Source organism: Haemorhous mexicanus, chromosome 9 (assembly GCF_027477595.1).
Source record: "Haemorhous mexicanus isolate bHaeMex1 chromosome 9, bHaeMex1.pri, whole genome shotgun sequence".
Taxonomy (NCBI): Eukaryota; Metazoa; Chordata; class Aves; order Passeriformes; family Fringillidae; genus Haemorhous; species Haemorhous mexicanus.
The window spans coordinates 16,423,823-16,451,114 of NC_082349.1; the positions used below are offsets into that span (position 1 = coordinate 16,423,823).

Sequence of the window (27,292 nt, forward strand, 5' to 3'; positions counted from 1 at the left end):
CAGATGGCAAAGGGAATGGGTACAGTTGACTGCCAACACAAGAAATCGGATTTAAAGCCTCTTTTCCGTCACTGCCTATCTCTTTAACAGTTTTGGGTGAAAACTCCTTCCATGGCTGCTCCTCTAAGGATAATATTTTCCCTAGCTTCCTCTGTGCCAGGAACCCAAATGCACCCCTGAAGATCTGGAGGCACAGCAAAGGCAGCCATCAGCTAGATTTCAGGGCCTACAAAACAGGTGTCAACCCCAGGCTTATACTGTCTTCTCTTTGTGGTTTCTCTTTCAACCTATGGGGGTTTTGTTTGTTTTTAGAAGATTTTTTCCTCCTGCTTTTTTAACCAAATAAGGCTGTTTTCTTTTTCCTACTTTCACACAATTAAATTTTTTCAGGGAAAAGACAGATGAAAGAATTACTTCTTGTCAGCAAGACTCGTACCTGGGTGACACACAATTCCTTATTTGGTTAAAACACAGACTAATGGTGTTAGACTGCATTCCCTTTATCAGTCTATTATTTTCCAAAGCTGTTTTAAAGAGCACAGTGGGATTCAGAGCTTCAGCATTTGTTGCTACAGCAGTGCGGACGGATTTGGCTGAGTTTCACAGAGAGATACAAACATGCTGCTGCTGCTGCTGACTTAAAGATACATAATCAAAGGTTTACATGTGAAGTTTTCAGTTTCCAATAAACAGATTGTTTAAAAGAGGTAGATAATATTTAGGAACACTTACCATGAGTATCATGTAAGCATGTTTCACATTGCAGGTCTCTAATAAAAAAGCAGAAGGGTTATCATCACTTGGTACACAAACCTCAGACCTTATGAGTTGAAAGTGTACTTTTGAGTGAAAATATAGTATAGAAAGCCCAAAAGTGTTGTGATCTATACAACATAAGGAGTACAAGCACCTTGGAAGCTTTGAAAAGGCTCCAAGGCTCCCTTTGTTCCTTAAGTGGACAGTAAGAGTTGGAATTTTGGAACCTCTGGGCTCACAGTTGGTGAGAATGCCATTTGCTTTGCTTTCAATTGCAGTGAAAAGAGCATGGGAGCATGCATGAGAAAGATCTTTTAGGGCTTTTGTAAAAAAGTTTGCATTTACTTAGAGAAGAACATTCTCACAGGAATGCCTTTATTCCAGTGGGTTTTTTAGCCAAAATAACTCCATGTCTGTCTTCAGGCAACGTGTGCAAACCAGCCACAGTCAGTGACACACCGCCCAGATCCCTCCACTGCCATTCTGGCACACTGGAGCCACCTGCACGTGAGCTAAGGCAGCCAGGACCAATTCCCTGAGGGGTAAGCACTGCAGCCAGACACCAGCTACTGGACCACAAGGTTCTTCTACTTGATGGACTGCAGTATTATCAAGCAGTTTTATAAAAAGGCTGTTAGCTGACTTGTGCTCAAATCTTAATAAGGGGAAAGGGCACTGAAGTTAAGAGACTTCTTAATTGCTTTTTAAAAATACAAGCTTATTAGCCTATAGTGCAACTAGAAATTAACAGTGCCAGAGTTCAGCCTCAGAAAAACATGGAAGAGATCCCCACTCCAGCCCTTATTTAAAGCAAACACATCTCTCAACAGTCTCTTATGCTGTGTTTGATCAACCTCTGCATTTTTTTTCTTACAGTGTGTGTGAATGGCTGTGGTATGGCAATGAATCCTCTCATGCTGCAGGAGGAGACCACGACTTGCAGAGCACCAGGCAGACTGGGTTTTTCAGTGTGCTCTGTTCAGGTTCACATGGCAGACACTGCACAGCCAAAGCTGCAAGGAAAAACTGCTCTTAACTGGGAGAGAAGGCAGCAGTGAGACCAGAGTGTACAGAGTGAAAAGTGGGCAGATGGGCACAGATGAGAGCCACTGTCACTTGGGATTCAGCTTCAGATTTGGGTCCCTGGCTCTGGTGGCATTGCCGGCACCACCGATTTTCATCCTCAGTCTCCACTGCTGGAATGTAAATACCCCCTTGGCTCACCTCTCCGAATTTTCAGGTGGCTACAGCCAGCCAATCTGCCCTCTGCACCAACACACAACTGCTCTGGCTGGGGAGGGAGTTCCCTGGTTAAATGACACGTGCAGTGCAGCTCACCTCCGAGCAATGGGAAGAACACCAAGAAGCCTGCAGTGTTAGAAAGGAACATTTTATTGCAAGAGATTACAAACCTGGCACTATGGCCAAATGTTTCCATTACATCACAATTGCTACCCATGAATCAGGCAACAGCACCTACAAAGCACGGTGGATTGAAATATCAAATCATAATGCAGTCAGCTCTTTAAAGTAAGTATCACCCTAAAAAGTTTGGGGTTTTCTTTAAACAAACTCAAAACTATATAAATCAATTTTTAAAATATGAGACTGGTGTTTAAATATCCAGGCCACTAACTACTGTTACAAAAAGTGGAAAATTCTGTTAACCATAGTGCTGAACTAAACAGGGTTTGTTCACAGCCCATAACCATTTAGTTAAAAGCAAGTCCTTATTATTCACCGCTACTATTTCCGCATTTGTTCAGCCCAATTTATCTTCTGTAGGTTTTCAGAATCAGATTTAATGCATAACCCCTCTTTAAAGCACTGCAGGAAACCTAGAACCATAACTAGCCCAGGAAAAGTATCACAGTCAAAATAACATTGCATCTTCCATCTCATCCTGTGACACTGGCCTTTAGAAACTCTGGGTGCTCTTCCCTGAGGCCCAATGTGTAACTCACATTTCTCCTGTGATCACTTACCTCAAAAAGCTTGCTGATTTCCCTGAGCATGGCTGAGACAGTAGGAATGAGCGCAGGCCCACCAGCAGCTACAGCACCTACTCAGTCCCCGACCCAGCGGGAGGAGCGAGCTCCCATTTCCTGACACTGCTGCCTGCAGAGGGCCAGCCCTGAGGAAGAAGTTGGAACTGGGGGCAGAGCTGGACCCCCTCGGCCCCTGGGAGCAGCCCACCTCATACAGCTCCCCCAGGCCACAGGAAGCAGGACCGGGCAAACCGCAGTCAATGCCCCAACATGTGCTGTCTGCTCGCCCCCATTTTCCATGCCTGAACACACTACCCCTTGGCAGCAGCTACCATGGGCACTTTCACCACCTGCCCAAGGTTCTGCAGAAACACTTTTTCAAGGAATGCAAGCAGTTGAAGAGGATTTGGAAATATCACTGGGACTAGGGAATATAGGCCATCATCTTATGAAAAGTGTGCAGGGGTGGTCTTGTACAAATTTCCTGAGGCTACTACTAAAGAGACCTTTACCAGATACTAGGATAACTTCAGAAACAAGTAGGACTGTGATAAAGAACCAAAACCACGCCAACAGAAATCACTGTGCCACTGCAGCTTTTACCCCAAAGTAACCTAAGCCAACCTGAACAGACAAAGTGGTGTTTAGATGAGCAGCTCTGGAAGTCCAGCCCTTTAGCACAGACTGCCACAGAGCCCCTCGAGCCATATAACATCAGACTGGCATCAAAAGGACACCGATTTAATTTACCCTCTTCTAATACATTATTTAGAATTTTGGTAACTCCAGAGAGGGGGATTTATAGTTCTTTGTAGATAATGATAAAAAATATCTGTATCTTCACACAACAGAAACCAGGAAAACAAATAGCCCCACTTGAGGACTAGAGGCTAAGGACAGCTAATAGTAGTCTATTTCTTTTTTTTTTTTAAGATTATTCAGCCTGTATCAACCACATATACAATTAATTTTATGATCAGAAGAGTTCTGGAACTCCTACATATTTTTTGAACTATACCACAAGGATCTGATGCCAGCCTGTCACTGAAAACTGTTCTTCATCAATAGAACCTCATTTTGGAAACCGATCAGCCCTAGAGCTCACTGCTCTTCAGACACAACCTTGCATTTTTATTTTAGTATTACATAATTGGGGCTTAATTAATTAAATAGAATTAACTAGGGTTTTAAAAATTATTTTTATGAATCTAGTAAGAGTCTTTTGCTAACGCAAAATTCTGCACGGTATGGCTTCACCTTACAAGCATTCTTAACAACACTAGATAAATATCATTTGCACTTAATTGATTTTTTCATTTGCTAAACAGCCATAAAATATGGTGCTCTCACAAGCACCTTTTTTGGTGAGAAGGGTAAACAAGCACTCTATTAAAGCATTATAAACATTCAAGGTGATGTGATCACTTCCCTCTATTCTGTTTCAACACACTGCTTTAAATCTTCAGTTTTCACATCGTATAAAAAAAGCTCCACAAGTATTCACAAATTCAGAAATTTGTAAGTCTGCATACACTATTTGTCTGCAATACACTTCAGCATCCCAGTTATCTTTTCTAAAATCTCTAAAGTATTTATTCCTCCAGCCTTTAAATGTAATGATGTAGATTTTCCACTTACAAGAGAATAAATTTCAACAAGAAAGGTAAAATTAACTGTATCAATTTGTACAGTTAAACACCTGACACCACTAATTTAATGACAGCCTTGACAGAGCTAGGATAGCCTTGTCTGAAGCCTCTGTCTTGCACAGCTGTGCATTTTTAGCCCGTCTATTCTATCAGAACATTAACAAGCCTCGTGTGTTAACTCTGAACTCTGTGCATCCAGGAAGACAGACATTTATTCATACTTTCCACCAATCAAATGTAATGCATCTGTGAACAATTCAGTTTATTGCAAGTAAATGTACTTTTACTTAAGATCATGAGAAGATTCTAACCTCAAGCAAGACAAATCAATTCCACAAACTTAATTCACACAATGCAAATAAATGCTTCACATTATAGACATTTAGATTTTCTTTAAACCTTTTTATTTAGAGATTTTTCTGGTAAGGAGATATACCATAGGAAAGCAATTTCACTGGCAGTGAGGTATGTATATACTCTACCAAAATACTCCTCTTGCTTTAACTGCTTTTAACTTTATTTACATATAAAGAAAATATCAATGCATATCCTTGGCTTAACTACAGTATCTGTTACCCTATATGAGTAAAATGAAATGTTACTTGCATACAAAATTGATTTGTAGAGGAATCTAATTTGATTTAAACAAAAATCATGTTCTGAAGACAGTTTAAATGAACAAACACAATTCATCATGACCAAGACACCTGCACCATATTTCCATCCTCACAGCACATTTATTTCAATAATTCTGTAAGTAGGTCCTTAGCATGAGCATAGTGTTACAGTTTTCATACATATAATCACATCCAAAACAAGCTCTAAAATTTAAGTTGTAAACATTCTCTTCATATGTGGAAACATTTCAATCTGTGTTTGAATTTTCTAAAATGATCAATCTTTTAAACAGAATTATAAATGAAAAGCCTACTCTAACCGTGTAGTGAGCAATGCTTATTAGTACATTTCTACAGTGTTAAATAAAATAGTAGAGGCAAACTTCTGTAAGCAAGTCAGACTTTAAGTAAATTGTCATAAAAGTAACAAACTTGTTAACAAAAAGATGCTTTGTAATAAAGAAAGTTGGACTGAATCTACTATGATACAAAAACATAAGGGTAAATACCATCTTTGTTGACAAGTAGGAGGTAGCATGGATGCACCACTTTATTGTCAGTGAGAAATGCAACTGAAGTAAAGAATATTTCCTTACCACAAATTTCCAGTATTATGTACATATTTCTCTTAGAAATTTGTTTAAACAAGTTTCCCTCCACTTTTTAGTACAAAAAGCCTCACGTGATTTAAAAAAACACTTACACACCTAGATAGAATAGTACTAATTGCCCTATTTGAACGAAACAGTCTCTTTGAACTATGAAGTACATGGTATTTAATGCCCTAAGTTGAGTAAATTGTATTAGCAGTTCTTGGTATTATACAAAACACTACATACATACAAACAAAATATAATAGTATCTTATTTTACTATGTAATTCTTTTTGGAATAAACAGAACCTTGATTTGGGTAACACTGAAGAGAACGTGGTTTCTTTGCTTTATTAAAATCTGTCCTTTAAGTACCCATGTGCAACAATTTAAAAATGGCTGCCATACATATAATGGTCTTGTATTGATAGTGAACACAGTAACTGACAAAAACATAATAAACCTTAAAAACACATCTTCCACCCTATATAAAATATAAAGACTACTTACTGTAACTGTTAAGTATTCAATTTATTTTGATGTTACTGTAATCCACTTCCTCTATTTTCTGTCTTTAGCATTTATAAACATAATTTAGTGTAGCCATTTACTTTAAAAAATGATTAAGTATTTCAAATTTACATCCAATTAAAATTTAAAATGTTTCTGTGTTCTATGATGCTGCTTCTGCCATCAGTAAAGAAAATGAAGTTTCAGTAATTGAGGCAGGCTTTTTAAGTAGTGATGTGACCTCAACCATGCCAGCTCCAGTCCGTGGAAGATTTGCGTTGACAATGTGTCGCTGCAAGTGCTTTATCCAGTCTTCTTGAACAGACAAAGGTCCTCGAAAGACCAGACCACAAAACCTATGCAAATATTAAAATTAATCCATCAAGATACATCTATCTCTACTGAAAAATTATAAAACAAAGACAGTAAGACGAAAAGTCTTAATTTTCTTGAAGTTTGTTTCTGAAATGTTTTAGCTGAAAAACTTAGTAATTGAGTTCATCAGTAGTAACTGTGAGCACAAAACCCTGCAGCTTATACAACTCACATTCTCACACTTTCAATGCCAGTAATAACAATCTCTTGTTCTTATATAAGGTTTTTCTTTTGAAGGACAGACTGAGACACAACCAGTAATATTTTAGCTAGAGAAACAATTGGCAATCTACAAGTGTGACTGAATCAAACCCTCTTGCTCAAACTAATGAAAACAGGCAATTCCTTTCCCCCCTCATTATTCAATTTAATCACAAATATTCATGGATACAATAATGAATCTCTTTATGACTAACATTAGTAAGCTCTTAAGAATGTATTCTTCCAGTTAAAGTAACACTATGTACCTGCATCTGAGTATGTAAACTTCATCAGCACTATGAGGTAACGGCAGCATTTTCTTCTTGCTTCCAGATCTTGACCTTGACTTCTTTTGTTTACAGTCTAAAGCTAAGAAGAGAAATTTTCATATGTGAAAGGAATACTTCAATGAGTGTTAGTCAAACAGAGATATTCAGTAAGTATTCCCTTGAGCAATAATGAAAAGACATCTACCTCCTTGTTTTTCTATATTTAATTATAACGTAAATCCAAAACAATTACAGAGTATTCTAAGAAATATACTGGCAGAACACACGAAGCTGGTTTTTTAGGTTAGCATTGTGCTTGCTCTTTGAAAGACTAGATAATTGACATTCAGCATTAAACTGTTGTTTTAGTATCAGCAAGCACCTACAAACCTATTGCAGAATTATACAGAAGCAAAGCACCATTGGAAATTCCCTTTCATGCATAAAATACTGTCAAAATCTCAGAACTTGTTTTGTAGTTCAAGTACCATCATAAGACCACTCATGTTCAACCAAGTTACAACTTTATGAAGTTGTAGCTTTCAGCTAGTACAATCAGGAATTTCTAATTTGAATAAAACACCTGCCATTTGTTTTCAACACAAAGCAAAAATTTGTCCTTTTGTTCTAAGAGTTTCAAAATAAGCTTCCCTTTCACTCCTGTCTGAATTCTAATGAAGCTTACAAGAACTATGTATTAGTCCTTGGTAGTGGGAGCTGGTATTAGGACAATCAACAGGGATGGCAAGGCCACTTTTTCAACTCAGTCTAAGCATTTGAAACTGTGTATGAAAGTAATGTGTGTGTACAGGAAACATAGCAAATGAGTTCAGACAGCTCTTAGGTCTGTATCTCCCACAAACAAATGTAATGGGAATCTGAAACAAAACCTGGAGATTCTAAGAAGCAGCCAAAGTGGGAGATGAGCAGATTAAACTGAATTAATATTGTTATGATAAAAACAGATGATAAAGCTCAAGAAGTTTGTGACTGCTTGAACTGAGAAGTGTATCTAGCTACACTCTATTCCAAAACACAAGACACCACCAATATAACTCCAACACAAAAACTTTTGCAAACAACCAGTTACACCACTTCAACAAAAACTCCACAGACACCAGAAAGACAGTACCAGGTGGTATTCTTGATACCAAGAAGGCATACTGCTATGCTACTGAAGCATCTTAACAGTAAAATGGGAAAAAAAATTGTTACACTTGGCTAAAGTTTTGACTCCTAGAATATGAAACAGAAGAATTAAACTCTTAGCATTCTGAAGCATAAGATATTGTCTGGTGAGGTAAAACATGTTGATTTAAAGAACACACAGTCTTGATTGTATCCTTAATTTTTCTCATGCCCTCCAAATGAACACCTCTCAAGCTTTTACCTTGTAGCCCAACTTTCAACTTGGTAGACATACCAGACAGTTTCCAGTTCTATCCCAGGACTTAAAGATTTCTACATATCTAAAATTTAGAATGAATTTCTGAGGTTTGAAGGTATCAGAGAACCAATAAAATAAGTGGAAAGCAGACACCAACCTAGACAGACTTCTTCAGAGCAACATTAGGAAAATGAGACTTAACAGCATTTTTTTCTGACAGCAACAACAAAACCAGTCTGGATAAAAAGGCAGTAACCCAAGGTGGCAGGGGGGAGAGAGAGAGAAATGGCCAAGATGCTTCCGGAAAAGCATCAGAGGGCTCTTAATACTTCATTCTCTCACAAGAAACATATTCTTCATTTAATTAGGAAGAAAAATGCTAACTATCATATTAGGTAGGAACTACCACATATGTAAGTGTTTTACATACCACAACTTCAGTAACACCATCAGCAATGTAAGCAGATAAAATACTGGAACCCAGACACCCATGCTTTGAAGAGAACAGTTTGTATGAGGCACAACTTATCTGCAGCACTTATTACAGCAAAAGCTTTGCCTTTGCCATTTTGTGGAACATCATGGGAAGAAGGGAAACAGAAGTCGGTATTACCCAAATGCAAACATGTCCGTCCATGAGTTGCATCTGATGACAAGTTAGTTGATGTCAGTTTATATGAGTGGAAAAAAAAGAAGCAGTAGTGACAACAGACTCCTCCTAGAGAGGCCAACCTGCACTTGGAACAAGAATTTGCTGATTTCTTTGATGCTGGCAAAGACGTTCATTCTCATCAAGAAATTTGATTCTACTCACATGCATCTGGAGTATTCCAGAGAGCTTTCCCTTTCCTCTAAGACCTGGGCTGGTCTTCTGCAACAGATTGCTGACACCTAATGGGTTTGTGTGTCTGTGTGTGTGTGTGTGTATAATCTAAGAAAAAAACCTCCTCTGAACTATTGTGCAATCAAACAACAGCAATACTGACAGAAATTGCCATAATGAAGCAGGAGAGGCAGTTTCTACTTCCTTGAAAGGCACCTTTTCCATGAACAGTGAGAAAACAAAAGAAAGGGCAGGTTCTCTCACTTATTATGGAGACTCTATATAAGGAAATTATAAAACAAAGAGAAGAAAATACCACAGTAAAAGACCATAAAAAAGGACTCAGATTATGCTATGAATTCTCAAAGCAACTTAGCTAAATTTTAAAGTAGATTTGCCCAAGCAAGAAGCTGTTATAAAAGACAGAAAACACTAAGAACACAAATCCTGTGCTCTGCAAGGGTCATTTTTTTGTTCTCTTTGTCTTCTGAGATAGTGAACATATTCTTTCACATTTTAGGGAGCTCAAAGCAGCACCAGTGTGTTTTGAAGCTACTCCAGTGAAGACGGAAAGTGAGTGAAGAAGGAGGAATATCTGAGTAAAGCTCACTGAAAACTACAATTCAAACAGCAGTTATGAGGCATGTGTACCAGTAACCACCATCGCAGGAATTTCATTTTGTCTATGCAGAGAGCAACACCTTTATTTAAAGTCACATGCACACACTTGAGTACTCTGTTGATACAATGTTTACAAGCAGTTGCAAACATCAACTAAGTCACACAATTGCCTCAGCTATTGCCTCCTCATAAAGTAGCCATGTTCTGACCAAAACTCAGTTCCTGTTTTTTCTATGCCTTTACTGTAACAACACATGACCTCCTCACAAAGTCTTTTATCACATCTGGGAAGAGACCAAGGATAATTTAGCTCTAGTAAGCTGCATGGAAACTGCAGCAAATTGCTAGAGAGAGGTAGGAACTACTGATCATTAACAGCTAGTTTGTAGTTATAACAGCTTCCAAACTATCATTCCCCATTCTCCATAAAGGCCTACTTCTTTTTGGAAGAACTCTCTTTCTTTCAAGTTTGGCCACCTAGTGTTTCCTAGTTGATAACTGAAAAACTTCTTGTAAACAACCAGTCACACAACATCTTCAAACTGCTGCTACAACATGACGGAGAAACACCCAATTTAAAACAAAAGACTAGCAAACTTTGGAGGATTCCACTTGAGATACTTATGTACAATTTCAGAGCACACTACTTCAAAAAATATATGCTAGGTAAAAGCACTGCATAGAAAAACCTCTGTGATGACTTATCAAGAAAGACTACAAACAGATGGACATAGGAGGTTTCAATAAGCATGCCTAAGTGAATTAGACAAGTCACAATTAGATGCCCTTTCATGCCTACATTTGGTCTGCAGTTCCAAATTAAAATGCTCTGCTTCCTGATGTCCCCCAACATGAAATGCTTCTTATTTCAGGAAAACTGAAGCTACTAGGTCTTTCATTCAGACTTCATTGCTTTTGTCAAAGTGTACATAAGCTAAAACAAGTTGAATAACTGGACACAGAAATGGAACTAATTAATCATTTGAAAACACTGCCAAGTAAAAAATAATGAACTATCTTTTTTGTACATTTAGTCACTAATTTTTCAAATTCAATCACTTGCTATCTATTCTCCTCACTACTGCACAGTGAAGTACATTAAATAAACCCCTCCTATCATTTCCTCTCTGTAGGATTTTATAAGATGCTGAAAATGAGCTCATCATGCCACTTCATTTGTTATGACTGTAACAGCACAGAACAATGACACACAAAGCCAGTGGATCTCAAGATTCCTGCATGCTTGATATGCTTCCACCACAAACATCCCAAAGCTACAGCTTTGACAAAACACTTGAAATTATTTGAAAACGTAGTAGCCCTCATGAATTGTACCACTACCTCAGTCACACTGTTGGCTTGAAGGCCAGACTCCTTGCTCTGTACTTTATTGTTCCCTCCCAAACTTCTGACAAAACAGTCTCCACCTATAGAAGCAGAGACCAAAGAACAAAGTGGTGATTCCCAGAAGATGAAACCCAGTAAGAAAAGACTGACTTTATGAAAAGGGTCAACAAAGAGAAGATGTAAAAGCCAGGGTGCAAGAAAGAATCAAGAGACTTGGGGAGAGCCAGGGCAGGAGGGAGCAAGAGAAGCCCAGAGAGAAAAAAAGAAAGGAAGCTGAATATACAACTATATGAAGAAGAGTGAGATGCATTTTGAAGATTTTGTGTAGGTTTGTTCAATGCTCTAAAGATACTCAGAAGAAAGAAGCAAGTTGACCACCGACTCTGAGAAACACCAATGTGTTGCTGTACAGCAAAACAGGTATAAAAGGAAATTAACATCTACTCAAGATGAACAATTACATTGTTAAAAATGGGACTGAATAACCACAACAAAAAAAGTTCCAGCCAGACATCTGAAGACACAGGTATTTGCTCTACAGTGGATCTATAATGCATTGGTATAGGCACCAATAAAGTTTAATAAAGATTAACCTCAAACAGCCAACAGCTAGGCACTTTCACTTCTAGGATGTTTTTCTTGAGTCCATTATCCAAAGCTACCATTATGCTTAACTATGTCTACTATATTGCTAAAACTGTCAAATTGCAATTGAAAAGAAAAACAGGCTAAGATTTAACTAAATATGATGACATTACTGACTGAAGAAGCAGAACATCTGCTAGAAGAGCCATATGGTAACAGTCAATATCAAAAACACGTGCAGACAAATGGAAAATCTGAGACTAGTACAAAAGCTAATGTAATGCTTGGAAAGGTCTCCCTTTGGTGGCATGCAGGGATCTCGTATTTCTCGTGTTATTTCTCCTAATAAGTAGTAGTGCCCATAACAACTGCCAGATAAAAGAATTACAGTGTTCATGTTTAGACACCATTATTTTATTACAGCAAGAAACTGAGATAATTATTCAACTGATGTGATTTATTTTTGGTAGTTATGTTTGCCTTAGAAGATATAAGAAAGGCTTAATGAGAAGCAACAGGTATAAACATGTTCTCATTGTCTCCATACAATGCTGATGATCAGAACAACTGTTTAAAGAGTATTTTTGGTCTAAAAGCCTTGCATTAAGCTTGCTTGAGTGAGAAGTCACTGAGCAAAGTTTACAACCTTCACAGAGTTGCAGGGGAGTAAATGACTAAGTTCCTACAAATATACCTTGGTTGCATGATGTTACAGCTAGAACTCAACACTGACTCTTAAGGTCAATGGTTTCAGCGACAGGCCTTTATCCATGGTATAAATCATTTATCTGGCTTAGCTCCAGCTTCTGAGAGTAAAAGATTTTTTTTCCCCCAAACTTTTGTTTCTAATCTTTTATTTAAACTTTGTTTCTAATCCCATTTTGTTTCCAAGCTAATTAAAAACCAACTTCTAGGTCCAATGATAGAAGACTCATGAGTTTTTCTTTCCATTCTTTAAAGAAAAGTGGCACTGTTCTGATGACTATGCAACGACTTCACCAGCAAAATACGTTTCTCAGAGAAAACAAACAAAAATCCCTGAAAGCACCTAAACCAGCTTCCTTCACTTTTCCCACTTAGCAAAAGGGAAGCTAGGTACAAAATGCTCGTCTAGGATTCAATCTCTGTACTTTCATATTTGCCAGTGTCTCCTTCGTTGATTTACTGCTAAGTTATTAATGTGCAATTTAAATATATAGCTATTGAAAAATATTTCCTCAGTAGGTATATAAGAAAAGGAACTTATCACAGGGCTAATATCAAATCACAGCAGTGGTAAATGAAGTTCACTACTATCACCCTTCTACTGAATAAATATGAAAATTCCAGAATCACTGACTAAAGGCATATTCCTCTACATGTTAGGTATTACTGTGTCTGCTGACTTCCTTCCAAATCTGCTTCATTATAGCACTAATGTAAAGCAACAGAAGACCTGGCAGCCACAGGCCTGTATTACTAAAACATTACTTTCAGCCTTCTACAGAGAAAGCCTGCTACTCAGTTTGTCATTCTAAGCATAATGAATTACACTTGCAGATCAAAAAAGGATTATGCATTTTACAAGAGCATTATGTAAAAGTCTGTGTTTGTTGACACAGAAAACTGATGGTTGCTCTTCTTAATTACATAATATTTCAGGCTTCATATCTCCAAATTTCCCTCAATATATTGCATCTCTGCTCCTCAATTTGCTGTTGACCATGTGAAGTCCCACTAATCTCAGCAATAATCCAAGTAAACTCAGAAACTGCCTACAGCCAAGCAAGCTGCAGGTCTCTGAAAACAAATCAAAATATGGCATATTAGAAGAATTTCAAAATTAAGTGTGTTTTAATAAAAACCATTAATAGCAGTGCCAAATGCTACTGTATTACTGTACTACCCTCACTCAATTGAGACCAGGTAGTTTCTGGGTTGTGAGCCAAACAAGATATGAAACCAACTGCATATCATATGTTGTTAGAAATATACAGTGTAAAATGATTTGCTTTTCCTATTTTACTGGAGTATTCTTTGTAACTGTATGTACTAGCCAGCAAAAACTACTTGTTGTATCGTTGCCTTTTTCCTCCCCACCGCTCTCATTTCCGAGATACTTTGTAACACTTCATTAGAAAGCCAACTATTTGGCTTGGAAGTTGAGATATCATAGGAGAATGAATTTAAGCAACCATCTCTTAGTTTTGCTTACATACCTTAAATGTTGGATCCAAAATCAAAGACTAAGAATGAAAATCAGACATGAGAGTGGACAACAGCAACATATTTTTTCTTACAAGTTGCTGAAGTTTTATGGCAAATAAATTGTTTACCGGCAGAAGCTTCAAAATTATTTTGAATTAACATATGCTTTTGTCCAGTCTGATGAAGAAAATGTATCATAGACAGACTTGCTTTTACATCTGTAACAAAACATACCTGTCCCAGTCAAAAGTCCAGCACTCTTCTTTCGTGCATAAGCGCGTAAGTGGTTGGACAGGCTAACAGCACTTGTAAACGTCGTATTGCAATGCACACACGTTCTAAGCTTCACAGGCATACCTATCATTCAAAAGAAAACTATAATCCAGTTCTCTCTTCAAAAAATGAAATTCTCAAAGCGTTGTAAAAAGTTTTCTGCAATAAAGATGGTTTAAAATATATTCACTGCATTGACGCAATTGTTTAGTATATTAGAAGGATCCAAGTTAACCGTTATTAGTTTTCCACCTAGTGCTTTAAGCCAAACCATGTTATTTGAAAAAGAACAGAAAGGAGGCAACTTGAGCCCAGTAGGCTACTCTGCATTTAATACCTACTACCAAGCTCCTACAGATCTCCACATAATGAAGCTCTAGTTCCAAAATACAATCCTGCAATTTGAATAGCAAAATTCTGTTGAGGAATTTCAGAGCTTTCAGAATTTCCAATAAAGAAAATTTGAAAAGTCAAGTTGACAAAGTGGTAATTAAAAGTGTTTTACCCATAAGACTAAAGTGCTTGATACTAAAATTAGGCTGCTGTTGAAGGCTCAGAGAAAAAGATGGTAAAACACACCACTGAACAACTGTTAGACAAAACATTTTGTTCATTGCATTTTCTATTCATTAGTTTAGATGCACAATTGATAATGAAAGTAAATGATTTGAAGTTTTTTTGCTAAAATCTTTGTGCTAAATAAATATCAACAAAGCAACATGCTATTTATCACACAAAAACAATAAAACAATACTGAACTCCTCACTGACAGACAAAGAAACCATTATAACTTATCTCCTGCTCCACTTCACCATATTTCTCCCTGCATTTTACCAAAGATATATCGTTTTGGTGAACTAATATTTCAGGTTCTCTACTAATAAATTATTAGAAGAATAAATGAAAAAGCTAAAACTACTCAGGTGAAAAGTCTCTGCAGGAAAGAAAGAATGCTATTCTCCAGCAGCCCACAGAAGACATGCTGTTTTTTCAGGCAAGTTACAGAAGAAGAACACCTTGCTGGTAAAAGCCTTTATAAAACTAAAACCAGAATTAGGAATATTTGCCTTTTTTAGGAAAAAAAGAAGATTTTCAACTTGATGTTAAATATTTTCTTATTAACTCAACTGGCACAGTGCGTTAGTTATCAAATTCTGTTACCTCAGCCACAGAAAACTATCGGGCCCCATTCAGAACGGTTAGTACTATGCGAGCGTATGTTTATTTTTACTTGGTTGTTCATCATAACCAAACAGGTTCTACCTAGTATTGAGCAGTAAACATTACACAGAAAGCAAAACACAGTGTCAGGTTTGGCAAGCTATTCCTTAAGCATTATTTTTCAAATCATTAAACCTGCCAAAGATACACTTCCTTTATTAAGCAATCTCCTCTCTTAAGGGACAACCATAGACGTACAGAAGACATAAAATGTAATTCTTTTCCACTTCTACTATGTCATTTTAGAAAGCCACCCTTATTAAGAGATTTACTGCCACAGTTTTATAGCCCCTAAAAGAACTTTTGAGCACATCAGATTGTTGGGGTTATTTGTTTAAAGAAAGAAAAGAACACAGGTGAAAAAGTACTAGGCACTGCCAGTTTTACTAACCTGGTTAATAACAAGAAAAGAAACAGCACAAAAAAAAAAGTCAGGGGTATAAAAATAAGATCCTGCTCTCCAGTCTTGAGAATCCTGCAGCATTGGTGGTGTCCAACCAAGAAACCGGTAAATGCAAACTCTACATACACATTAAAAAGGATGTTGTAAGAGTTCCCCAAGACTAGAAATAATTTTCAAGTGACAAGTAAGTTAAAAACATCACCCTAAAAAGCCTGCTCTATTAGTATACAGAGTAGCTAGGAAGTTGATTGTAGAATTGTTTCATTAGCACAATTCTCAGTGGAGGGACAATCTAGGTCCTTACTGGTCAGAGGCCTTGCATTGGAAACCTGCTGGCTACAACTGTATGCCAACAAAGCTTGAACCAGCACAGGTTGTCACTCAGGATAGACAGGCCCTAAGCAAGCATGAGGTTCTCACAGCAGCCACAATTTGCAACAAACAAGAATTAATCTATGTTGTAAGAGTATGTTTGCCTAAAATCATCAAAATTAGTTGACAGTGATTCACCAATCTGCAGTATTATGCATTTATAATGGTATCAACAGTTCTGCTAGTTTGAGCAAATGCCGCCTTGCACAAACCTTGAAGACTTAAATGCAGTATTCCTAAAGCAGATGTTTTAACGCCCAAAAACAGGGTTGCAAGCCCAAACATTTCAGAACTGTTAGTCTACCAAATATGCATAGACACTTCAACTTGTTTACTGCAGGATGTGTCTTCTTCCTTACTGAGGCTCACTTTGTGTCCACTTTCAATTTGCATGCCCAGTCATATGCAGAACAGGAACTATATTCCATGCAAAAACCCTTCAGTGCTGCTGAGGGGTTTTATCATTTTAGGAAAAACACGTCAGAAAAATTTGCTGTGCTACCTCTCGCAGTCAAGTGTCCTCTGGAAATGAAACAAAAATTAAATGAACAGAAACCCAAATAAAATACTCTGCACTTGTACATTTTCTATGAATTATAGGATTCTTTAGAAATGTTGTCAAGAAACACCTTCTTACCTGACTGCATAGTCAAGTCCATTTTTTGTGGCTGATACATCAATGGACTGTCTTCATTTAATGGAAGAACACATTTCTGAACAAACCTCTTTCTTGCAGTTTGATTATGAATCTTTTGAGGGGAAATATCAGGATTCCTTTCTTCTCCTAACCTCTTGTTTTTCAGGAGTTCTATCAGTGTAAGTGACTGATTTCTTTTTTCATCATGTAGTACTGATTTTGTTTCATCACATTCATTTAGGAAACTCAGCCCTTCTTCCTCTGATGCAGACACAGATATATCTTCAGTCTTTAAGCCATTATGGTATGCTTCAAGAGGTATAACATTCTGAGATAAAAAGTCATCATTTGATGCAAATTTCTGAGCAACAAATGGTCTGGGAATAATGCGGCGACTGTTCAAAGCCTTTAGGATTTTTTCATACTTCTCTTCGTTTTGCATCATCTCATTCAGAACACAGATGGGAGACTTGTGTGCGTCCCACTTGGTTTTGCCAAGCCTCTTCAGGTGTCCTCGCACATGATTAGACAATCCAATTTTAGTATCGAACCAGCCACCACAGAGCTGACATGTATGTTCAGAGGAAGTTTCAGATTTCTCAATCGCTACAAAGAAAATAATTATAGTGTTTTTTGACAATTATATACAATTAAACATGGAAACTGCAAATCACAAGAGAGGCTTTACAAGAAGCTCAAGCAAGCCGTGTTCAGTTCTCAATAAATCCCTTCGTCCACCCAACTTCGTACCCAAATAAAAAACCAAATCTTACCTTTTCTAACACGTTTAACTGGAGTCCCTGTTCCAGCTCTTTTAAAATGCTGCATTTTGTCACTTGTTGCTATCTGTTCTGGTGAAACAACATGACGGGCTTCATAGCTTAGTCCAGCTCTGTGAAGATGTCCTCTGACATGATTGGACAAGCCAACACCTGTTTCAAAGGTTGCTGGACAGTATGGGCACGATTTCTTTTCAAGCGACAAATCAGTCCAGTGGAAAACTGAATTATGCTTTGGCAGTGCTGATCCTACATTTTCTAAATTCTGAGGATCATGCAAATCATGCAAGAAGTTACTACCCTCAGCATCTTCGTAATACTCAAAATAAAAGCCATCATTCTGCTCATAACCAAGTGAAGATTTATCACCAGCTTCATTATCTTCCATTTTACCTTTGAATATGGGGAATAGGTTTACATGCTCCTGATTAATATCACTGTAAGATTCATCCTCCACAGACTGCGTAGTGTAATCACATAGTTCAACATTATCCCATGAACTTTCATCCTCCGTTTCATAGCTGTCTTTTTTTTCAGCAGAGTTTAGTTTCTGTAAAACAACAACAGTCATTTTATGCAGAAAATCTGGATAGCAATCCAAATCATCTCCTGTAACAGAGCCTTCCCTCTTGGATTCTTTAACCACTCTTTTTACAGCTACATGCCTATGATCTTTACAGCCTTCTGCCCTTTTGCAATCAAGGCTATTTGAATCCATGACAAAACAATTACTACTTGATGAAGAAAATAAATGTAAAGCACTGACAGATTTGGACTCTTCCTTTTTTAAATGCAAAGGGTAAGAGTCACTAGATTTTTTAATAATCCTGTAGTTTTCATATTTGTGTCTATATAAATAATTACTTTTTTTGGCACTAGCTTTCTGCTTTGCTGCTTGATGAAAACATTTACGTTTTTGGTCAATGCTATTTCTATTAAAAAAGTTCTTGTTTGTAGAATTTAGATTGCACACACTTACAGATGACTGTGAAACGCTTTTCCGAGCCTTCTGTATCCTGTAGGGTCTCTTGTGAAGTTTTGCGAAGTTACTGGATTGTGAAGTAGAGCCAAATGATCTTTTTACATCCTGTTTTAAAGCAGAGTTCTTTGGAAAAGTAGAAGAATGTCTGATCAACTGTTTTGTCCTGCTACGAAAATCTAAAGATTCTTCTATTATACTGCCTTTTCTTTTCTCTAGTCTAAGATGGCTACCAAAGGGATCAAGGCATGATGCTGAATGCAAGTATGCCATGTGTTTTTTTAAAACGCTTCTAGCTGAAGTAGCAAACGGACACAGCTTACACATGTACGTCGATGACTTTCTTGAGGATCCTAAAAAAGGATCTTTCAAGGATGCCTTTTTCTGAGTTTTTCTCTGGGACAAGTCGCTACCAATAATTGAACATTTGACTACTGCTCCATGAGCGATCCCTCGATGGCATTCCAGTTCATTCTCTGTCACAGCCATGAAATTGCATTCCTCACAACAGTAATATCTTTTATCTTTTTCATGGGTCTTTGCATGCTGCACAAACGTTTTGGGACAATTGGTACCAAATACACACTGTGGGCATTGTAACCGTGCACTCCTACCCTCATCCTGAAGTTCTTTCAGCTCACGGATTTCTTCCATCAGTTTCTGCCTTCTTTCCTGGTGAATTATCATATGTTTAAGAAGGGAGTTACGATCTCGGAATGTCCTTCCGCACTCCCTACACGCATAGGGCCTGGGGACATTCAGATGCCGGAAATGACTGTTCCCATCTAAATGGTACATCATATGCCTATGCAGATGTTTCTTCTCTCTAAAATTCACATTGCACTTTGTACAGGGATAAAATGATGGTTCATCAGTACTGAAAGTAGATGGTGGTTCAGAATCATTCTCTTCACATTTGTTTTTCAAAGTATTGGATAGAAAAGTGCTAGTGTGAACAGGAGAAGTATCTTCTGCACAGTTACTAGTGGGACTATAAATGAGCTGCTGGATACCATCAACAGTTTCCAGCTCTTCATCTGTGGATTCAGGCTTTACTTTACTCAACGAATATTTCTGTGGTTCTACTATTTGTAGCTCCTCATTCTGCTCTAAGAATTCAACATTTAATAGTTTTGATTTACTAGGAATACAACTGGTATCATCAAAACAGTCTTCAGTATAGCGCGTTATTTTACTAACATCCATTTTCCTTTTTCGCTTCTTTTCTAGCCCTACCTTACAGTGAATAGGAGACTTCTCTACTGTTTCTTCATTAGTCATAAGAAACTGTATAAACTCTTTCTGTGGATCCCAGCTGGGATCACATCCCGATCTGAAGCCACCTGTACCTGAGGAAATGCTTGTTAATGTATCGACACAATCATCTTTCAATAGTAAATTTTTATCATCCTCACAAACTTCTACTTGGTCTACTAAAGTGCTATCTACACTATTTCCTACTGTTTTCTGTGAATCACAACCAACTGAAGCAGAGGTAGGTAGATTTTTAATGGAATGAGTCAGGTTTTTAGCATGTGCTACATCAGGTAACAAAAATAAAACTTGGTGCTGATTGGATTTCTGTGTTGTACTCTTCGCAGGCAGCTGAAGATCATGAACCACTGTCAAAGTTGAGCAGGAATCTGCAAGATGACCTCCAGGCTGTCCAGTGGTTAATGAAACACTGCCTTTATTCATAATGGAAGTCTTTGTTGAGGTGGAGTGTGAAACTGGTCCATTAACAGCAGTTCCTCTAGACAACATAAAGTTTTCACTAGAAACAGTAGGAGCACCAGTGTGTATAAATAGAGAAGCCTGGCCTCCACTTAAGGCTTTTTCAGATCTGTCCCTTGATAGCTCCTCAGTCAGAGTCAATGAGTTGTTCTGAAATGATGTGTCACTCTCTTCTGGTTTGGGAATGCCACCTTCTTCCTCCGATACAAAATTATCATCGCATAGGATTTCTTCTTCTTTAGCACCAGTGACTCCAGTATTTGTCTCTAAATCATCCATATTGCTGGTCTGTCCATTAAGTACATTTATACTAAAAAACAAACAGGAAAAAATCAGGCAATTGCTGAAATAAATAATGACAATTTTAATTCACAGCTTTTCTTCAGGATCACTCTTCACACTGTAATCTAAAAAGATGTTTTGAATTTGTGAAAAATCTACTTTTCATTTAGGATATCCAGGACATTTATAGTGAATCAATGAAGCAATAAAAAAACCCCAATTTTTTGCTATGTAATATTAATAACTATACAGCAAACTAGTCACTGCCAAATATCCCAGTTCAAAGAAGCCTGAGACCTACACACAAGCAAGATGGCGAAAATCAGACTGTCAAAACAAAAGCAAATACATTCTGTTTGTACATAAATACAGATTATCTTCAGTTGTTCTCCAGAAGTAAAAGTAAGCAGTAAAGGCTACCCAGACATCTACTAGCAATTCTGGTTTTTTTTTTTTTAAACATACTTTCTTTAGGAAACTAAAACAGTCTTTACATTTCTCAAGGTAGCACTTTTTTCGAAGTACTTCCATACAACTGACCTGATGCTACATGGAAGCCTGCAGAAGGGAAAAAACACAATGAAGCTGATTTTGAGCATCTGATTAGTGACAAGAGACACAGCAAAGGATCAAACTCACAAAGGAAACTAGATGTCTTCCTATTCCCTTCTTACAAAAGGACCCGCATTGCTTTAAAACAAATAAATCCCATTTGCTTATAAGGCTATTTTAAACGATAAGCAAATTAAACAACATCTTATCAAAGGTGGGGAAAAGAAATACTGTAAGAACAATACATTTCATTAGGATCTACCTACCAGATGAAGTCACCATGTTGAATCCAGAGCGTGACACTAACATTATCTTCCAGTACAGAGAACTACTGCATATTAATTCCATTCTCATGGGTGGCCTTGTCTTTCTACAAGTGACTCTTACTCATACATCAACTCATCTATTCAACGCTTAGTGAGCACAAAGGAGCTGCCTACACATGAAAATCAAAGTGTGACCAACAGAAATGTAAACTTTAGTCTACCCTGGCATTCACTTTTTATACGGGTCCTCAGAACACAGTGAGCATAAGGCATTAAAACATTCATCTAGGAGTCAGGACATCTATATTTTACAGAAATCACATATTTTACCCCTAGAAAGTACTACTCACTTTGATCTTTTGTGGGATTTGATTCCTGCAATCACATCGTTTCAGTTACTAATTAACATTTTGAATGGAACTCAGTTAAAAGGAGTTATTACCTAGAATCTTTGAATTAAGATGTTATAACTCACAACTAATATCCATGGCTTCCTGCAATGGTCCTTTATTGAAATCCAGGAAGACCACTTTGGACATCCTTTTTTCCTAAGGAGAGAAAACAACCTAGTTAAACAACACCAGTTTCATCTTCATACATAACATTTTAAAATATGCCCAGTATTTTAAACTCAACAGAACAACAGCTATCCACACCATTCAAAGCTAACTACTGCTTCACAGAAATGCTTTTATTGCACTTGTTTTGTTTCAAATCAACAAAGGACAAAACTCTTCTCAGTTTGTAAAAAATAAACCTTAACGTAAGATAGTTTTATTTGCAAAAGTAAGTTATCTGGAGTAGAAATACAATGAAAAATTAAGTCATTAAAAGAGTCTTTCCTTAGCTACTCACTGAACTAGCCAATTTAGAAATACAGCAATGCTCACATCAGAGGCATAACAAATGTTTAAAGTATTATGGTATTATTATTTATAACATACCTTCACGCAAATGTTCTACTAGACACCCAGTTCCTCATCTTGCCATTTCTTAAGATTTTTTCTTTGCTTTGCTGTTTTGAGATGGGTCATTTTTCACTATAATAACGACTTCAATAAGATCACATCCAAAGCTATCACCCTAAAATGGTGATAATGCACCACCCAGCAGGAGTCTTTACATCACCTACATAAGTCAGCAATGGGCAGTGCAAACATGCGCTAAAAATCAGCAATGCAAAAGTCAATTAAAAGAAGTGAAGCCTACAATCATGCACAACAGCCCCAGCAATTTTATAACTCAGAAATGTAGGCTTCACGTAGTATCAGGCAGGACAGTATAAAACTGTTCCCAAAACCTTGGTAAGAACTTGAGTAAGACAATTTTGACTAGACGATGTGCGTTCTCCTTGGTTTATTGCTGCAGAAACAGACAAAAGCTGCTCAGTCAATCTGAGAGCCTGTATTAGCTTTTCTCAACAGGAAGCAACGTTGCTAACGAAGTGGTAAATTCAGTGTTAATGAGTGGCTTCACTGTTACCACCTCTGAGGTAAAACCTTCCATGTTCCAAGTTCCACCCATCTGTTCTGGTGTGAGGGGTTCAGAGGAAGAACAGACGCTTCCCATTTAAAGCAACTTCACTGGTACCCCTGAACAGCGGGGAGGCAGACTGAGAATACTGTGCTGCTTGGAGACTGCAATCCTCATTATCAGAATGGCCCCTCAAAACTGCTCACAGGTTTACAAGATGAAGACAGAATAATGTTGCTCTACATACAAAATCATACTCCTAATGAATATTAGTATTAAAGCTGAAGTTAAGAAAGTGGCTAAGACACCCTGTGGTTACCATTGAACTGAAATTCTATTCAGAGTTATCAGAGATATCTAAAGCATTACCTAATGCAATCTAATTACCTACTGCAAGTAAGAGACTCCTCTCCATACTGTGTATTTATGGAGATTGGGAACTATTCTATACAGGTATGATTAGAAGTCTTCAATGGTAAAACAGGTATTCCTGCAGATATCAGTCGTTGAATCAAGCCTGAAATGCTTACTGTATCGATAATATCACTGCTACATTTTAATAATTACCAGCTAATTATCACTTTATTCTTATCATCATGTATTATTATTTTCCAGCTATCAAGTTGGTACAATTCAATATTTTTTCTGCAGGACAACAACAATAAAGTTAATGATTTTAACAGTGTGGCACTAGAGAAAGCAGAAAATATATTTTTAAATTACAATAATTTAGTCTTGTGATAACACTGAACCAAGACGCAATCATTCAGTTACATTATCTAGTCCATGTGTCAGAATTCATGCAGTAACAATGACAGGTATAGCTAAAGACACAACGCCACATTTTTTGAGGAAATGAATGTTATCATCTAACTTATCTCTTGGGGAAAAAAAGAAAAATCAATCAATGTAACTAAGATGTAACCAAGGCTGTGCAATACACTTTGCCTGCTTCCATCAGTTTTAAAATTATCTTCTCTATACCATATCAGGAATACAAAATTATTAATTCTGTAAAAATATATAGCATTTAATACTTGGTGTATTTGAAAAATTAAAAATTGAGATCAAACTTTCAATTTGTTGAAAGTACTGCTTATCATATGCACTACCAGGACTATATTACCTCGACTAGATGGCTGAGGTAATTTTTATTTCAGCATCTAGTGCAATATACCTAGGAGATATATACATGTAAAAATGGTGATGGCAAGTGTCTGGAAAAGCCTACACAAGTGTACACAATTCCAGCTCCTACCTTTGAAATACACTTTATCTAAAGGCTAGGTCAAATTCAATTATTTAAATTCAATGATTCAGTTCAATTCAATTATTTGATTTAAGCCTAGAATAACTGCAATGCACTTAACAGCGTTATTCTTCGTTTACATGCTATGCTATTTACTATACAGAAATTATTTCATATTCAAAAGTAGAAAGAAACCAATTATTTATTCAGCTAAGCCACACTCCACTCTCTATTAATTGATTTAAAATCTACCTAATTTTAAATACTGTTTTTATTAATAAAGTATCAGTTTTAAAAATCATAATGTGTTCTGCAGATATGACTGCCTGTGGCCAGACAGTCTATGCATTAAAAAAGTGTAAGGTCAGATCTATCTTCAAGCTGACAGATCATAATTTAAATGCCTTAAGCTAATCTTATTGTCTTAAAAAAATCTTGAACATCAGTATTTTTGCAAACTATCAGCACTTGCTATAACACCCTTACTACACTACATCTTGAGGTTACTACAGAAGAAATGAGGTGATAATTGCATATTAACATAATTATTTGGTAATCCCTCCAAGCAGGCTTCCTAGGTCACTCAGTAATTCAGATTAGATGCAACCTTCCTGTCATCAGATCTATGCTGTCCACTTTCTGTTCATTAATAATTCTTTTTGATAGGAATGTACTTAAATCCATTGTCCTATGTACATTATTAATAGTATTTATTACCAGTAGGTTTATGACCTTTCCAAGTTCTTATTTCATAACTACAACCTTTACTACACAGTAGGGTCACACACCAAATTAGGAGCACTGCCTTCATGCAATGCTAGTTCAGTAAAGCTCACACCTCAGTGCAAGCCCAGTGTCATTTCATAGGGATTTACAATAAATTTGAAAGCACACTGGAGCTGAAATATTAAGACAGAAGAATTTGGCTGAGTTTGTGACAGGCATGAAGTGCATTTATGTGTTCTGATGTCAAGTTTCTCACTAAATTCATAAATGTGAGCCAATGAGCTAAATGCACAGAATGACTATAAAGCAAAACAAAATCTTAGAAGCCATCTCCTAAATGGTTTGAATTTCATCAGCCTAGTTAAAGAAACTGAAGAAATACAGTGTCTTTCAGCAGTGCTGTAACAAAGGGAAAAACGTACTTGCCCTGTGCTAAATAACTCCTCCTCAGTCAAGTTCTTTAGGCAGATATGTGAATAACCAGGACACTCAAGGGATTGTTCAAATATTCAAGACATTGGAAAGGGACTTCACGTTTGCATTACTCCAGTCTAGATTTTTCTTCAAGACTTCATTATGTAAATAGAGAAAACTAACAAAACCTACTATTTTTCCACACATGTTCCTGTAATAAAGTTTTCTCAAGTGACAGAGTGTATGAAAGGTGATGGAACCAAAGTCACAGATTTTTAGGCAACAAACAGAAGACCAGAGCGTTTAAGTACATCATGGTACAGTACTAAAAAAGCATCTCCTTCCATTTTGCCAGATCAGTCAATGCTTTAAAACCTTAATAATGGCAAACATCAAGCACAGAACTTCTGCCAAAAGAGAAAGGTTTAAGTTAAGAACCTCTGGAAAATGAAGGTTTGTACAGAGTAATAGAGGAACTGGCAGTGTACCAGCACAAACCAGCCACATCTTGAGAAAAAACAAACAACTTTAGAATTCAGCTGCACAATATTTTTGCCTCCTCCATATACGAATGCTCAGAGTTTATGCCTCTGGAGCTTTGGGTGTTATCTAGCAATATTAATGGCCCAAATCAATAAAATAACGATACTTTGATTATTAGAAGAATACCTATTACTTGTTTTCCAGTTTTTTTTTTTTAAAAGCTATCCCACTCCACCCTTCAGATGGAAATAAAACCACAAAGCCTGACAACTAGAGGTGAGTCAGTGACTCACCTTGCCTTCCCTCACTTCTATTTTGTTTGCAAATTAAGTTGGTGAAAATACATTTCCTTCTGCACAGCAGAAGCACTATTTGTAGACCACCTTACTTAGCTTTGAAACCTGCAAATTAACACTTTTGCATTTTTTCGAACTTCTGTAGTGAAGAGACAGCTTGTTTAATACACCTAACACCATAAGTACTGCCCCCACCACCTACTTTACACACAGTCCACAGTTATTAATCTAACTACAACATGAAGAGTGCCATTCAAAACTAGTTATCTTCAATACAATTCAAATACACAGCTGGTCATGTAACAATACGAACACTGGAAAACTCCCATAGCTAACTAGACTGCCATATTAAAAATTTTTAAAGCAGTATGAAATATTACCAATACAACATTTGTATTATTCCTAAATAAATACAAAGTTAATGCCACCCATAGTATAACCTTTTTAAATAATGTTAGAAAGTTCACTAAGTTGTCAAATACCTGCAGAAAAAGGTGACCATGGAGGAATTTTCAGTTCTAGAGCAGCCATGACAAAAGCATCTCATCTTTTCAGTAAGATTATAATTGGGAAGATCAAACCCAAAGCACACTTTTTCAGAAAGTTCTTTTCCTTAAACTTAGTTCCTAATGCAACAATGTCTCCTAAAGCTCTCTGTCAGGAACAGTAAGGAAACCAAAAATTCCTTAAATATGTCAAAGTTTCAGAAACTCAATTTCTGGTCTAAAACATCTAAGAATGATATGTTAACATCTCATGTGAAAGGAAACTGAACAAAACTAATGAATAACCATCATACAATTAGAAATCACAAAAGAGAATTCCATTATTGCCACCAACTACTCTTAATCTTACTCCTCTAGTATTGATTTGCTTGGGGAAATAACCAGTTTGTCACAATGGGGGGCATCATGCTAAAATTCAATACTGAAATCAATAATAATAAATGACAGTACAATTTAAGTGTGACAAGAACCACATGTATCACTATAGAAAATACTCCTCTGGTTTTAACTGCTCATGCAGCAGTTCAAGACAGTTTCATGGGCAGGTGCTTCTCAATATGAACTAGGTATTTCTAAAAGATGACTAGCCAGAAGACAAAACCAAGATGTTGAATCTGGTAACTTAAGAGCAGTCACACACTGGCTGGCAACTCCACAGACATTGTAACTCCTGCCCAGAATTCCACAGCCCTGTTCACAGAGGACAGCCAGGTACTTGTCTCCATGTTCCTGCAGCTCTC

At 37.0% G+C, this 27,292-nt stretch overlaps 1 protein-coding gene across 14 annotated transcripts in view; it reads right to left on the reverse strand.

The window, feature by feature from the left end:
• Positions 1-4,638: 4,638 nt before the first annotated feature.
• The window catches only part of ZNF644 (zinc finger protein 644), a 74,322-nt gene continuing 51,668 nt past the window's right edge, over positions 4,639-27,292 (reverse strand). For 5 of the 14 annotated variants that reach the window (XM_059854209.1, XM_059854206.1, XM_059854203.1 and 2 more), the window contains exons 3-9: positions 21,881-21,953; positions 18,572-20,615; positions 17,587-18,142; positions 16,814-17,419; positions 14,142-14,264; positions 6,955-7,057; positions 4,639-6,468 (exon numbers count right to left, since the gene is read on the reverse strand). In XM_059854209.1, the coding sequence (XP_059710192.1) occupies positions 6,276-6,468; positions 6,955-7,057; positions 14,142-14,264; positions 16,814-17,419; positions 17,587-18,142; positions 18,572-20,584 (3,594 nt within the window). In that variant the 5' untranslated portion in view covers positions 20,585-20,615; positions 21,881-21,953 and the 3' untranslated portion in view covers positions 4,639-6,275. Of the gene's footprint in view, positions 6,469-6,954; positions 7,058-14,141; positions 14,265-16,813; positions 17,420-17,586; positions 18,143-18,571; positions 20,616-21,081; positions 21,104-21,405; positions 21,576-21,847; positions 21,954-27,292 lie in introns of those variants that run through there. The other 9 variants (XM_059854216.1, XM_059854215.1, XM_059854213.1 and 6 more) reach the window with 5 other exon arrangements.